We start from the raw sequence: 12,316 nt of genomic DNA on the forward strand, positions 1-12,316 counted from the left end.
CACTTGTAAAAGACAATCAAGAACATCTGGAGGATAAACCTAAAAGGACTTTAAACTGCACTCCTGCGCTGCACTAATGGATAATACTTTGCCATGCAAATTGCTAGCATTTCCTAGCAGTACTCTTCAGTCCTCCTGGAAAATCCTAGCTACTTAGAGAGAGTAATTTCTTATTTGGAATCAAAAATTCAGCTTCCAATTCACAAAGCAGGAAATTATGAGTTCTGGATGTATAATCTTCCCTTTCTGTTGGAACAAAGTCCTTCCTGAAGAAAAGCTGAAGAAACTGGTGTGCCATCTTCCTAGGAAGTCAGAACCAGGACAACACAGGGTCGTATGTGGCAAAGAAAGTTAACTGAGCCTCTTCTTTCGCTTTTAAAAAGACTTTCTGGAATAAGGTAATCAGACAAAATGTATTTGTAAATTCCTCCTGTAGTACTGCCTAAGCATCCCAGTGCCTGGTTCAGAACAGGAGGATTTAGGCACTTGCTTGGGAAGCAGAAAGATCCCAGTCTGGTTTTCCTTCACATAAACATTTGGTGAAAAAAAAATGTAGATTGAGCTGACACTCATGATCTTAAACAAACTGTCCAACTTAGGCTGTTTGCTGGCTTAGTTACTGCTTCTTCCAACAGATGCACTGCTACTGACAAAAAAGACCAGTAACTGTCTTACAATCGAGTGGCTAATCTACATAGCTGGTATGATCTTGTGCTGCTTTCATAGGTTAAGAACCAGTTCTGCTGAACTGTTCCTACTAGAGTTCCCAGAAATACTTACTTCTGTAAAGGGAAACAGAACAATTTATTGCCATTAGACCAAGACAATTTCAAAAATGGAAACACCCAAATCAGACTGTCCTTTAGTTGCTGAATGGACTAAACATGAATTAAGCAGTCTTCTGATAAGGGTTAAGTGTGAGCGCCCTTCAGTGATAGTGCAGCTAAAGCTGGAGAACACCCTGATCTTCAGTGTTATGTCAAAAAGGCTGCAAATCGAAACTGTTGCTGCCCCACTTGGAGCCAAAGGAAATCTCCAGTAAATATGACGTTACGTAATATCAAAACGTATTCCTAAAATCTGTTGTGGGTCCCAAAACCCTTGAAACAACAGAAAAAAGGCCTGCATAAAAAGCTACCATTGTGAATTTCCAGGCTTTGAGGTACCTACTTTGGATGGGACTTCAGGGGATTCTTTTTGTCAGAAGGTCTACCCTGGAGTAACACCCACTGCTCTTTGAAGATAAAAAGTATAGTCCTGTAAGTTGCACATACCGTAAATGAAAGCTATGTACTCACCATAACAAAAAGTCTGTGATGCCTTTTTCTGTCATACCTCAACATGTGGGTCTTCAATTTTGGACACTTTGAAGCTTTGGATCTGGGGCTCAGGCTTCTCCCCTTTCCCACAATTCCCTCTTTGTTAACCCAGCTACCTCAGATTGAGTTTGCCCATAAGAAAAAAGGCAAGATAGAAGTAAAGAAATCATTTAATACACATGGTCTTGATAAGAAACCTCTAGGAACCAAGGCCAAGACAGCAAGAGCAGTCCAGGAGTTAAAATGCCAAATACTATAAAACACATGGAAGGTGGGAAGTTTAGGAAGGACGGAAACAGACAACACAGATCTATCATTATGGCAAGTACATAACTTTTGTATCTGATGTTATCTTTTTCATCTGTTCCTCAATTCATGGGACAGAGCTATTGTAACACAGACGTGGTCTTATGGAAGGATATTCCGAAGATAGCTAAACCAAAAGGAACTGTTGATCTGGATTGCATGTTCAGTTTATATTGTGAAATGAAGGCATGGACCTTGGACCAGGAACTTGGACTTTTAAGTTCTTACATTTTGTTGAATATGTCCCTTAGAGCACTGCTCTACCTTAATCCTCCCAAGAAACCTATTTTCCTGTGACCCCAATTTTTTTCTTGTAAGGAATGATAGCTTGTAAAACTTTTCTTTTGAGGTTGCATTTTTAGCTTTCCTTAAATTCTTCTCTTGAAAGACAGTCCTACATATGTAGCAGTTACATCTCCTAGAAGGGTTTTGGAGTTGCAGGCTCTTAAGTGTCCTGAACATTGTACTGTTCCACATTGACAAAAGTGGCATTAGCTGCCAGTCTATTCTTGTAATGCTAAAGCTTTGGTGGATGTTGCCTTGAAATAGAAAGTGCAATTTTCCCCTTTGGTCATCATCTGTAGAATCAAGGTGAACTGTTGTTACACTTCATGAATTCTAGGAGCTCTTGGCTTCCAGTTCTAAAACCAAAAGTGTGGGGAAGTCATCAAACTTTTAAAACCAAAAGTTTGGGGAAGGCATGAAACTTTTTCCAGCTGATATAGGCTGTAGTGTGCAAACTATCATAAAGTAGATTTTTGATTGTTTAGGATTTTGTTTCGATGCTGAAGGTAAGGAGTCCAACTGGGCAGCAGTAGGTGCAGCAATGCATGAACAAAGTAGCACAGTGCATTGAATTTAGTGGGCTTAATATGCTTTCTAGTTTCATCCTGTTCTGTGTTAACAGTCTGAATAAACAAAGTCATGTTTAGAGAATGAATGCATGTTAGCAGCTAGTTTTCTGTAGGGCAGGTAGAGCTGCACTTATGAAACAATAATACAATGCCTAGGCAGACAGCAAACCCCAAAAAAGTAGTAAATTCCAAAAGTTTATGGATTAACTGCTTTCATTTCTCAATCGGAGAATTTACATACAGTGTAGTTACTACTACTTTTGGGTTTGCTGCCAGCCTGGGCATTGTACTCTTGGTTCTTTTGTGAAGTTTTTATGCCTAGGCTTTCACACTTTTTTTCTTTTGAGCTGCACTTATCCTGATGCTGACTTTTTCACTGTTCCAGCAAAGAGTACTCATTTATAATAACTCTATCAAGTAATTATGGAGCAGTGAATTACTGGATGAGAGATGACTTCTGTGTGTAGACTTTGTACTTAAAAAGAAAACAAGCAAGGTCAGCGTTAGTATTTGTAAACTTGTTCAGAATAAAAAGTCCTGTTTTAGGTGACTTTTTTTTTTCTGATCGACTTACCTAGTGCGGGCAAGTTTGCCATTTTTTAAAGCTTTATTAAATTATGACTTAAGACATAGGCAAACATACATTAACAGAAAAGAAAACAAACCATATTCATTTTTCCCATTTACATACCCTATTAAGTCACATATCTTTTCTTTATAACTATCATAAGTCCAGTGTTACATAAATTGCTGAATTCCTGTCTTCCCTTAAATCTCATTCCTCCTGAACATTATTCTGCATGCATTGTTCCCTCGGTTTCCATGTATTTCTTTGTAATTTGCTCCTTAACTTTTCTAAAGATCTCTGTTTCAGTTACTTTATCTATTTTGTAATCAGTAGGCAAAATTTGAAAATCACATCAAAGAACCTCCCTGCGTGTGTCTCGCTTTTTTCTCATTGTAGAAACAAGCATTTATAGTTGGTCAGGGAAAGTTTTCAATGTCATATTTACGGGAAGTGACATGGACACTCATCATATTGCCATTATCCCATGTAATATGTTTGGTTTTAAGAATGTAGCAAATTGCTTTAAATGTAAACCATGTAGTCCACTGGATTTTATCATATGAAAGGTTTCAGTAGAAGCTCATTTTTCTTTTTTTCTGCATGTTGTTGTGGCAGTAAATTAGATTGTGCAAATATATGGGTCTAGCCAAATATATCAAATGACCCACATATCAGTGTACATAACATCGACACCCTACTATACGTGTGCTAAGCAACAGCCTTAGCCCCCCTGCTTGTTATATATATAACTGAGATCACACAGTTCTCTGGAAAAGGAGTATTCCCCAACCCCGAGAAACGTCCAGTATCGCACACCTGTCAACAAATTGTCAGCTAAACAGATGTCAACAAAGGCAGTGGATAACTTGTGTGTGTGTGTGTGTGTGTGTGTGTATATCTGTGTGTGTGTGTGTGTGTGTGTGTGTGTGTGTATATATATATATATATATATATATATATATATATATATATATATATATATATGCACCCGCACTCTGCACATGGACACGCACTTGTTCAAGTTGGTGAAAACTATTATACATGTACTCTTATTACTGATGCCTCTTTTTTTTACTTCCTTTAATCAGCTTCTTTTAAAGGTGTTGTTACTAGGAATTCAAGTTTTGCATTGTCATCAGTTTTTTTAACAGGGAAAAAAAGAACCTTTATGCATGTTGAAAATATTTTCCCACTGGTGGTGTGTTAAGGTGTTACTTTGGCTAAAAACATTTTGCTTTCTTATCACTGCAGCCAAAGATTAATAAACCAAGAGCTGTACTCAGTGTGTGTGACATTTTTACTGATTTTAATATACTTTCTTATTTCCTCCTTAGAATTGCTTTGAGCTTTACAACCCTAACCATAAAGGGCAAGTTATCAAAGCCTGTAAAACTGAAGCTGATGGCAGAGTAGTGGAAGGAAACCATGTTGTATATAGAATATCTGCCCCTACGCCTGAAGAAAAGGAAGAGTGGATTAAGTCCATCAAGTAAGTTGCAATGTTTACAGGGCTGTGTGTTTTTATTTCTTGAGTTAATTAATTCAGAAATGAGCTACTGATTTTATTATTTTCGTTTTCGGTCTCTTGAGGCCTAACCCTTTGAAGGTAAAAAAAAAATCAGGACCACATGAAATAGACAGTAATGGGGATCTAGAAGTTCAAAAGAATGAGTAAGACCAAAAAGTAGAGTAGAATTTTTGGTATTTTAATGGCTGTGAAAAGAGGCACAGTAGACAGGTACGTCAGTCCACAGCTTACTGCACTTGGGGGCTGAGTAGGAGGCATTCATACAGTCGGATTAATGCATCATTTTCTACACAGCATTTTCTCTGTTAGATTTGACTGCTGTCAAACCGTGTAACTATGACCTCACACGGTGCTGTCCTTCACTTTTCTGTAGGGCTTTCTTGTCTTGTGCCATTGTACAGGTCACTTAACTTTAGCACCAAAAATAGTTATGTGATATGTAGTATCCATGATTCTCATTACCTCGCCGCCAGAAGGTTTGTCAGGGAAGGAGCTGTTGCTGTGGAAGGCAAATCACTTATTAGTATTTTTTTTAGCCTATCAGTATTCTTGTTTATTGAACACTCTGTATGGCATTTATTCTGGTTTTGAGAAAGTGCTGCCACAGATTTGTGATGTCTGGTTAAAAATGTTCCCAGTTTCTAGGCAGATTCACATAAGTGCTCTGAAAAGCATTGTGATCAGTATTATCTTAGTGACTTCATAATTCAGAATTTTCTGGAAACATAGCTGCCCATCCATGGGGAGTGGGGGGAATGTCCTGTCAAATAGTTTGCAGCATCAGTCTATGGCGCCAGTTAGTTCAGAGAGCTCTGCAGCAGGCAGATTCCACTTCAGCCAAGGAGATAGCTTTGGCATGTATCTCTCTCTCTCTCTTTGTCTATACATACACGCACATATATATTATATATGTATATATAGTTTGCTATTGTTTGTGTGAACGACATTCTGTCGGCTGCAATGTGCTGAAAATCAGAATGTCGAACGCACAAACATTTGTGCACCATTCGCATAAGTGTAAGTTGACTATCTGTACGGAGATCGCGGTACAGTGGGAAGTGGAAATCCATCCACATCCCCACTTTAGTGCGATCTTGGGGTTAGAATATATAAGTGGAGGGGTGCAGGTGAGCTTGCCCCCCTGCAAAAACATGATTTGTCGTATCTGAGTTTGATTTACATCAGCTCCTATACTGCTATCACATGGTGGTTTCAACAACAATGTCTAGTCAAATGCGTCAAGCATTTGGTTCAACATTGTCAACGTTAGTTTTTTTACTTTCGGTATTACTATTCATTTATTTGAACGGAAAATGTTTTTCCTTTCAAATAAACAATAGCAAACCTATATATACACACACACATATATATATATATATATATATATATTTATATATATAATATATATATATATTTTTTTCACTTCAGAATCTCGAAATACTGAAATATCAAATTTCAGTAGCTCGAGACCAAAGTGTCTAAAATGCACTTGCACGAAAGTGCAGAATCATGACTGCAGAAATGCTGAATCCACAGTTATGGAGGTGCCTACATGCCGTGGGATTCCCTGTGTTTGTGATGTGCGGTGTGGTATGTGGATGTAGCTGGAGATTCAGGTAAGTGATGTTTTACTAGGGGTTTTGGCTAGGGATTGTAGTGTGTGTGAGTGTGTTTGGAGTTTTGTGGTGTGGGTTAGGGTAGTTAGGTAAGATTGTGTGTGTGTGTAAGTGTTGAGAGTGGTGGTATTTGTACATATGTGATGTGTGTTTGTGCAACGGGAGTTTAGTATGTGTAGTGGTGGTTTTTGCGTATTTGTGTTTAAATGCGACCTTGGAGTTAGTATATACAGTAGCGGGGGTGTGGGGGGCCACAGGGATCAGCACGTGTGTTTGTTTTGTTGTGTTTGTAGTGTAGGAAGGAAGGTGTATGTGTGCTTGTTTATGTGTTGAGTGTGTATGTGGGCAGTCATGATTTTGAATTTTGCGCTTTTGGGGTTTCGGGTTTTTCACTGTTCGGCTTTACAGTCTCGAGATACTGAATTTCGATATTTCAGTATTTTGGGATTGTAAAGTGAAACTATATATATATATATATATATATATATATATATATATATATATATATATATATATATATATTCAGGATTTTGAGTTTTCAGTATTTTGGTCTCAGGATTTTGGGCTTTCAGGATTCTGTAGCGCTATATATATATATAGCGCTACAGAATCCTGAAAGACCAAAATACTGAAAACTCAAAATCCTGAAAACACACAGGATACCAACACTTCCAGCACAAGTACACATATATATATATATATATATATATATATATATATATATAGGCTGTACATAATTTTTTCAATCGCAACTTGTGTGATTTATATTTGTGAGAAAGTGCCGATCCGCACTAAGTAAACACAAATGTCACAATGTTGAACCTTGCAGTAGCGAATGCAATACAGCATTCGCTGTTGTTAAGGTTCAACATTGTGGTGCAGATCGCACTATAGTGGGGATCGGGAAATGTACCCTTTCCTCTCTGTAGTGCAATCTCGGAGTTTGTATATATAAGCACACACACACACACACACACACACACATATATATATATATATATATATATATATATATATATATATATATATATATAAATAAAGATATATGGGTCCCTATCATATGATAGAAAATCATTTGGCTGAAACCAAAACATAGAAAGCTCAAAACACTGAAAACTTATTTGACTGAAACTCAAAGCACTGAAAATCCTATATGCCCTTTTCCCCACGGTAGTGCGATCCTGGAGTTAGTATATATAGTTAGGGGGGCTGTGTGTGGGGGGCACAGCCCCCCACATACTTCATACATTTTAAACCCTACACATGGATACTTATAACTACAATGAATAACTGTTTGGAGAAAACAATACTTACATAAAGTATGTGAGGGGACTACGTCCCCTACACCCCCCATTGTGGGGGGCTGTGCCCCCCACACACCCCCTAACTATATATACTAACTCCAGGATCGCACTACCGTGGGGAAAAAAGGGCATATAGCATTTTCTGTGTTTTAAGTTTCAGTCAAATGAGTTTTCAATGTTTTGAGCTTTCTATCTTATGGTGTCAGTGAAATGAGTTTCTATCAAATGAGCTTTCTATCATTTGATAGGGATCCATCTATATATATATATATATATATATATATATATATATGTGTATGTATTTATGTGTGTGTGTCTGTATTTGATGGCTATAGATAGGTGAATATCATTCTCCCCTGACTGCTTGCCAACCATCAGCCCTCCCTCAATTAACAAATCCCACTTGTTCCCCACTGGGGCAAGAGGTGATCACAGGAAGCTGTCATCCATGTTTCAATCAGGGTTTTTCTTAATGTGTCCCAATCCCACCCCACCCCAGGGGTTAATGTGTATGCTTTTACGCAAGATGATCTGTTGTTCTTTCCTATGTGGATGTGCACTTTCTCACATATATCCTGTGAAGGCTACATCAGGGCATGGCTTGGAAGAGCCAAGCACATTCTCAGCCCATACATTCCACACAGTGCATCTCTTCTTCAGTAGGTGCCAACATTGCACTAGGCCAGACTGACTACATCCCCTCAGCATGGGCAAGTGAGCATCATTTGCTTACTCTCATGCATCACCACCTGGCTCATCCGGAGCCTGAGCTGCTAGTCAGGCTTAAGTTATAGTCAGTACTTCATCCCTCTACATCACAATGCTGGGATTATGGATTTAATTTCATGTATAGCGATAGCTTCTTTTTCCCATAATCCTCTGGTGGTTCAAGCTTATAAATTTCTATCACTTTGGATGGCATTCATTGTGCTGTTGGCTGGTGTACGCATTTAATTTTGCCTTTTTAGGTCTCCATTGTCTACTACCCTCCTTCCTTTGTTCTCCCAGTTAAGGCTTCCTGTATTTGGCTGTCCCAGTAGGAGCTACATTAGATGTCCTTCTATTCCAATGTTGCAGTATTCTGCATATGGTTTACTCATCTTGTTTCGTGTATGTACGGCCAGTATACATAAGTTTTCAGTCCCTCTGAGGTGCTTGGGACATTTGACATGGCTGAGGAAAATGTGGGCCATAAAAGTGACATCTGCACGCACCAGCCCTCAGAACTTCTCAGCCGCTAGTCCGTACACCAGGTGTTTCTGCTACCGCTGATGTCAGATTCAAAGAATTAAGATAAGTAACCACTTGGGGACCCTTTCAGTCCTTCCTTTTACTTGTATTGCCTGCTCATGTCATCCAGAAAGAGCAAGTGTAATTGTGGACGGCAGATTCCCCACAAGGATGCCCACGATCAGTGTCAATTCTGCTTAGGACGGTCACACGACTACAAGCCCTGCCCCATTTGTCAGGCATTTGTACCCAAGACCCTATATAGCCACTTGCATGCTTTAAACCTTGACTTGGAAAACCAACGCCTTAAACAGATTGCATTAGGGATGGAGGGCTCCTCTGACGTTCTTTTGGAACCACCAGAAAATAAGGCCAAGAGCTTATGGCCTACCTCTTCCGTTGGGCCTCTACCTTCCGATCCTCAGCCTGTGGCCGACTTCGGCCTGGTAGAGGGATCTGGATCCACTGCAGTGGATATAGCGGGTACCTCCTCGGATGCCGTACAATCCCACGGTGAGAGCACATCTGCTGAGGCTTTGCCAACATTGGTCTCTGATGCTGTAGGGGAAAGAACGTTTTCAGAAGGCCTGTTGGATTCCTCCGGTCCTTTGCAGTCTCCAGATTCTAGACCCTTTCAGATGCCTGCTAGCCCTTTAAAAAGAAAGTATACCTCTCCCTCTTCTGAAAGCATGCTTGATTGGCAGGCTTTCAGTCAAAGCCTGCTTAATGATTTCATCTACTGTGAGTGCTAACATATCCCCACCACTCTTGAGCCCCAGGCCTCAGACCTAACACAAGGGAAGAGGAAGACTTTTCTGATTCCTTCTCTGAGGAATCTTTATCTTACACTTCCCAGATTTCTTCCCCCTTTGGGTATGACTCCCCAGAGGAAGAATCAGTCGATCCTGACTTCCCTGCTGAGGACCTGACCTTTGGGGAAACTATCTCCCAGATGAAGGATCACTTCAAGTGTGAATGCTCTGAAATGACTAGGTCCAAAAAAGATACTATGACCTTATTCAGATGGATTCCCCAAACCCATCTGCTGTTCCACCTATCCTTCCTGCCGTTCTATAGATGCCTTCTCCTCAGCATTACTTAATCCATATTCCCAACCACCTGCTCCATGCAGACCTGGCAGACTTTACAAGGTGCTTGACACTGCTAAGCATCAGTTTGTGCCCACCTGCTGACCCAGCCACAATCTCTATCTGTACAGACAAGACCTCTAAGCTTTTACCCACTACCACCATTCTCCCTGCTGACAAAGGCAGCCTTGTTCTTCAGGGTGACTAACTACCAGACCCACATGGCCAAGTATGCTTTATCCCTCCTGGAATCAGCCACCAAAGAACTGGTTGATATCCCTGACTGCTCTGTCAAAGCCACACTTTCCTCTCTCCTGGCCCTCACTTCCCAGGTCACCAGATTGGCTCTAAAGTAGCAGACATTTTCAAGTCACTGCAGCAAAAAGGTAAAGAAATGCAGGACCTTAAACACTTGCTAGTCTCCCCCATACCAAAGTTTCAAAGAAACTATACAGCTAAACCCCAGTTTATAAGAAAGCATTCTCTTCCTGCTGCTTCTTCAAGGCCTAGGAAGCCTACAAGGAAACAATCCCCTCCAGCTAGAGCATCTCCCTCCTCTAGCTAGAGACCGCCCTTTCAAGATAGGGCAGGTAGCATCTGACTACCTGCCTTCCTTGCCTCCTCCCCACCCTCCTTTACCTCTGTCATCCCATCTCTCTCACTGCCTCCCTGTGTGGACCAATATCACCTCAGACAAGTGGGTCCTGTCTATCCTCCAGAATGGTTATTTCATGTCTTGGCTCTCCCCTCCAAAATGGAAAGGCACCCCACAGCCACCCACACAACAGTTGCACCTCATCTAGCCAGTGTTCCAAACTCTGCTGGCTCAGGGCACCATCAAATCAGTTCCCTCAGCTGCAAAAGGAAGAGGCTTCTACTCCAGGATCTTCCTGGTCTCCAGGAAAGACTGACCTTGGAGACCTATTCTAGACCTCTCCTATCTCAACCTATTCTTAAAGGTCCCTACCTTCAGAATGTTGACCCTACCAATCCTCTTTCCTCTTCTGCTCCCCCAAGGGTTCATGGCCACATTAGATGTAAAAGATGCTTATCTCTACATCCCCATAAAATCAACTACTTTCAGGAAATACCTGAGGTTCTTGGTGGGCTCGTCTCACTTACAATTCTCTGCCTTGCATTTTGGGCTTTCCACTGCACCTGAAGTGTTCACAAAATGTTTGACCCCATTGATTGCTTACTACAGGACAAAGGGAATACAGATATTCCCTTACCCCATGATATGTTGATCCAGGCAAGCAGCAAGGAGACCCTCCAGCTACACATCCATATTGTAGTGTCTCTTCTGCAGTCCCTGGGATTTCAGTTAAACTTCCCAAAATCACATCTCCAGCCAACCCAAGATATTGTCTTCCTCAGGTGCAGAATACGCTCAGACCTCACGGAAGCATACCTTCCACCCCTAAATCTGCAAATATTGACATAACATCTACTTCTGGTCCTTTGCTCTACAGATTTGACAGCAAGGCAGTTCCTCAAACTCTTGGGCTACATGGCAGCCACCATCCCCATGCTACCTTTTGTAAGACTCCATATGAGAAAGTTACAACGATATCTTTGGTCAGTCTGGACACAGCATTCCCATCCTCTGGAGCACAGGGTGCCCCTTCTCCCTTGCCTGAAAAAGGAAATACAGTGGTGGTAGGCACAAGTGAACCACAATCCAGGTCTTCCCATCCTATCACCTCTACCTACACAGGTCATGCACACAGATGCCTCAGACTTGGGCTGGGGAGCAAGTCTGGGCCTTTGAAGGGTGTAGGGCTTGTGGGCAAAATCTCACAAACTGGATCACATTAGTGTTTGAGAGATGAGGGCAATTCTTCTGGCCCTTCAGGCATTTCTCCCTTTCCTCCAGCAAGGTCCCTTGAAGATTTACACAGACAAATACCACAGTGCTGTGGTATCTCAACAAGCAGGGAGGCACCAAGTCTTACCTCCTCTGCAGACTAGCGCTTCTGGTATGGGAACTAGCCACCTCACAGGGAATTGCTCTGCAGGTGGCCTACATTCCCTCTCTCCATAACTACCAGGCAGACTATCTCAGCAGAACCATCACAAACACCCACAAATGGATGCTTCACAGAGATGTCATCTTGGATCTGGTCCACAGGTGGGATACACCTCAAATAGACCTGTTTGCCTCCTCCATCAACAGGCAACCTCCTGGCTTTTGTACCAGGATACCAGACCCCAGGGACTGGCAACAGATGCCTTCTCTTGAAAAGCTTATGCTTTCTCTTCGAGCCAGCAGACAAAGCTTCTCTAAAACATTGCACATGGAAAACTGTACTGCTAGTAGCCTTGATCTCAGCCAGAAGATTATCAGAGCTACAGACCCTTATGGCTATTCCTCCTTTTCTAGTTTTCCACAAGGATAGGGTTACCCTTAGAACTAACCCATTCCTCATGCCCAAGGTGGTGAAAGACCTGTCCCTTAACCAGGCCATACACCCACCTGCCTTTTTCCCCAACCCACAGGGGG

At 41.4% G+C, this 12,316-nt stretch overlaps 1 protein-coding gene across 1 annotated transcript in view; it reads left to right on the forward strand.

The window, feature by feature from the left end:
* The window catches only part of CYTH3 (cytohesin 3), a 934,108-nt gene that overhangs the window by 906,070 nt on the left and 15,722 nt on the right, over positions 1 to 12,316 (forward strand). Inside the window, exon 12 of the mRNA XM_044089667.1 lies at positions 4,382 to 4,536. Coding sequence (XP_043945602.1) covers positions 4,382 to 4,536 — 155 coding nt within the window. The remainder of the gene's footprint in view (positions 1 to 4,381; positions 4,537 to 12,316) is intronic.

This window comes from Protopterus annectens, chromosome 12.part0 (genome assembly GCF_019279795.1).
Source record: "Protopterus annectens isolate FY-2018-M chromosome 12.part0, PAN1.0, whole genome shotgun sequence".
In the NCBI taxonomy this organism is placed as follows: domain Eukaryota; kingdom Metazoa; phylum Chordata; order Ceratodontiformes; family Protopteridae; genus Protopterus; species Protopterus annectens.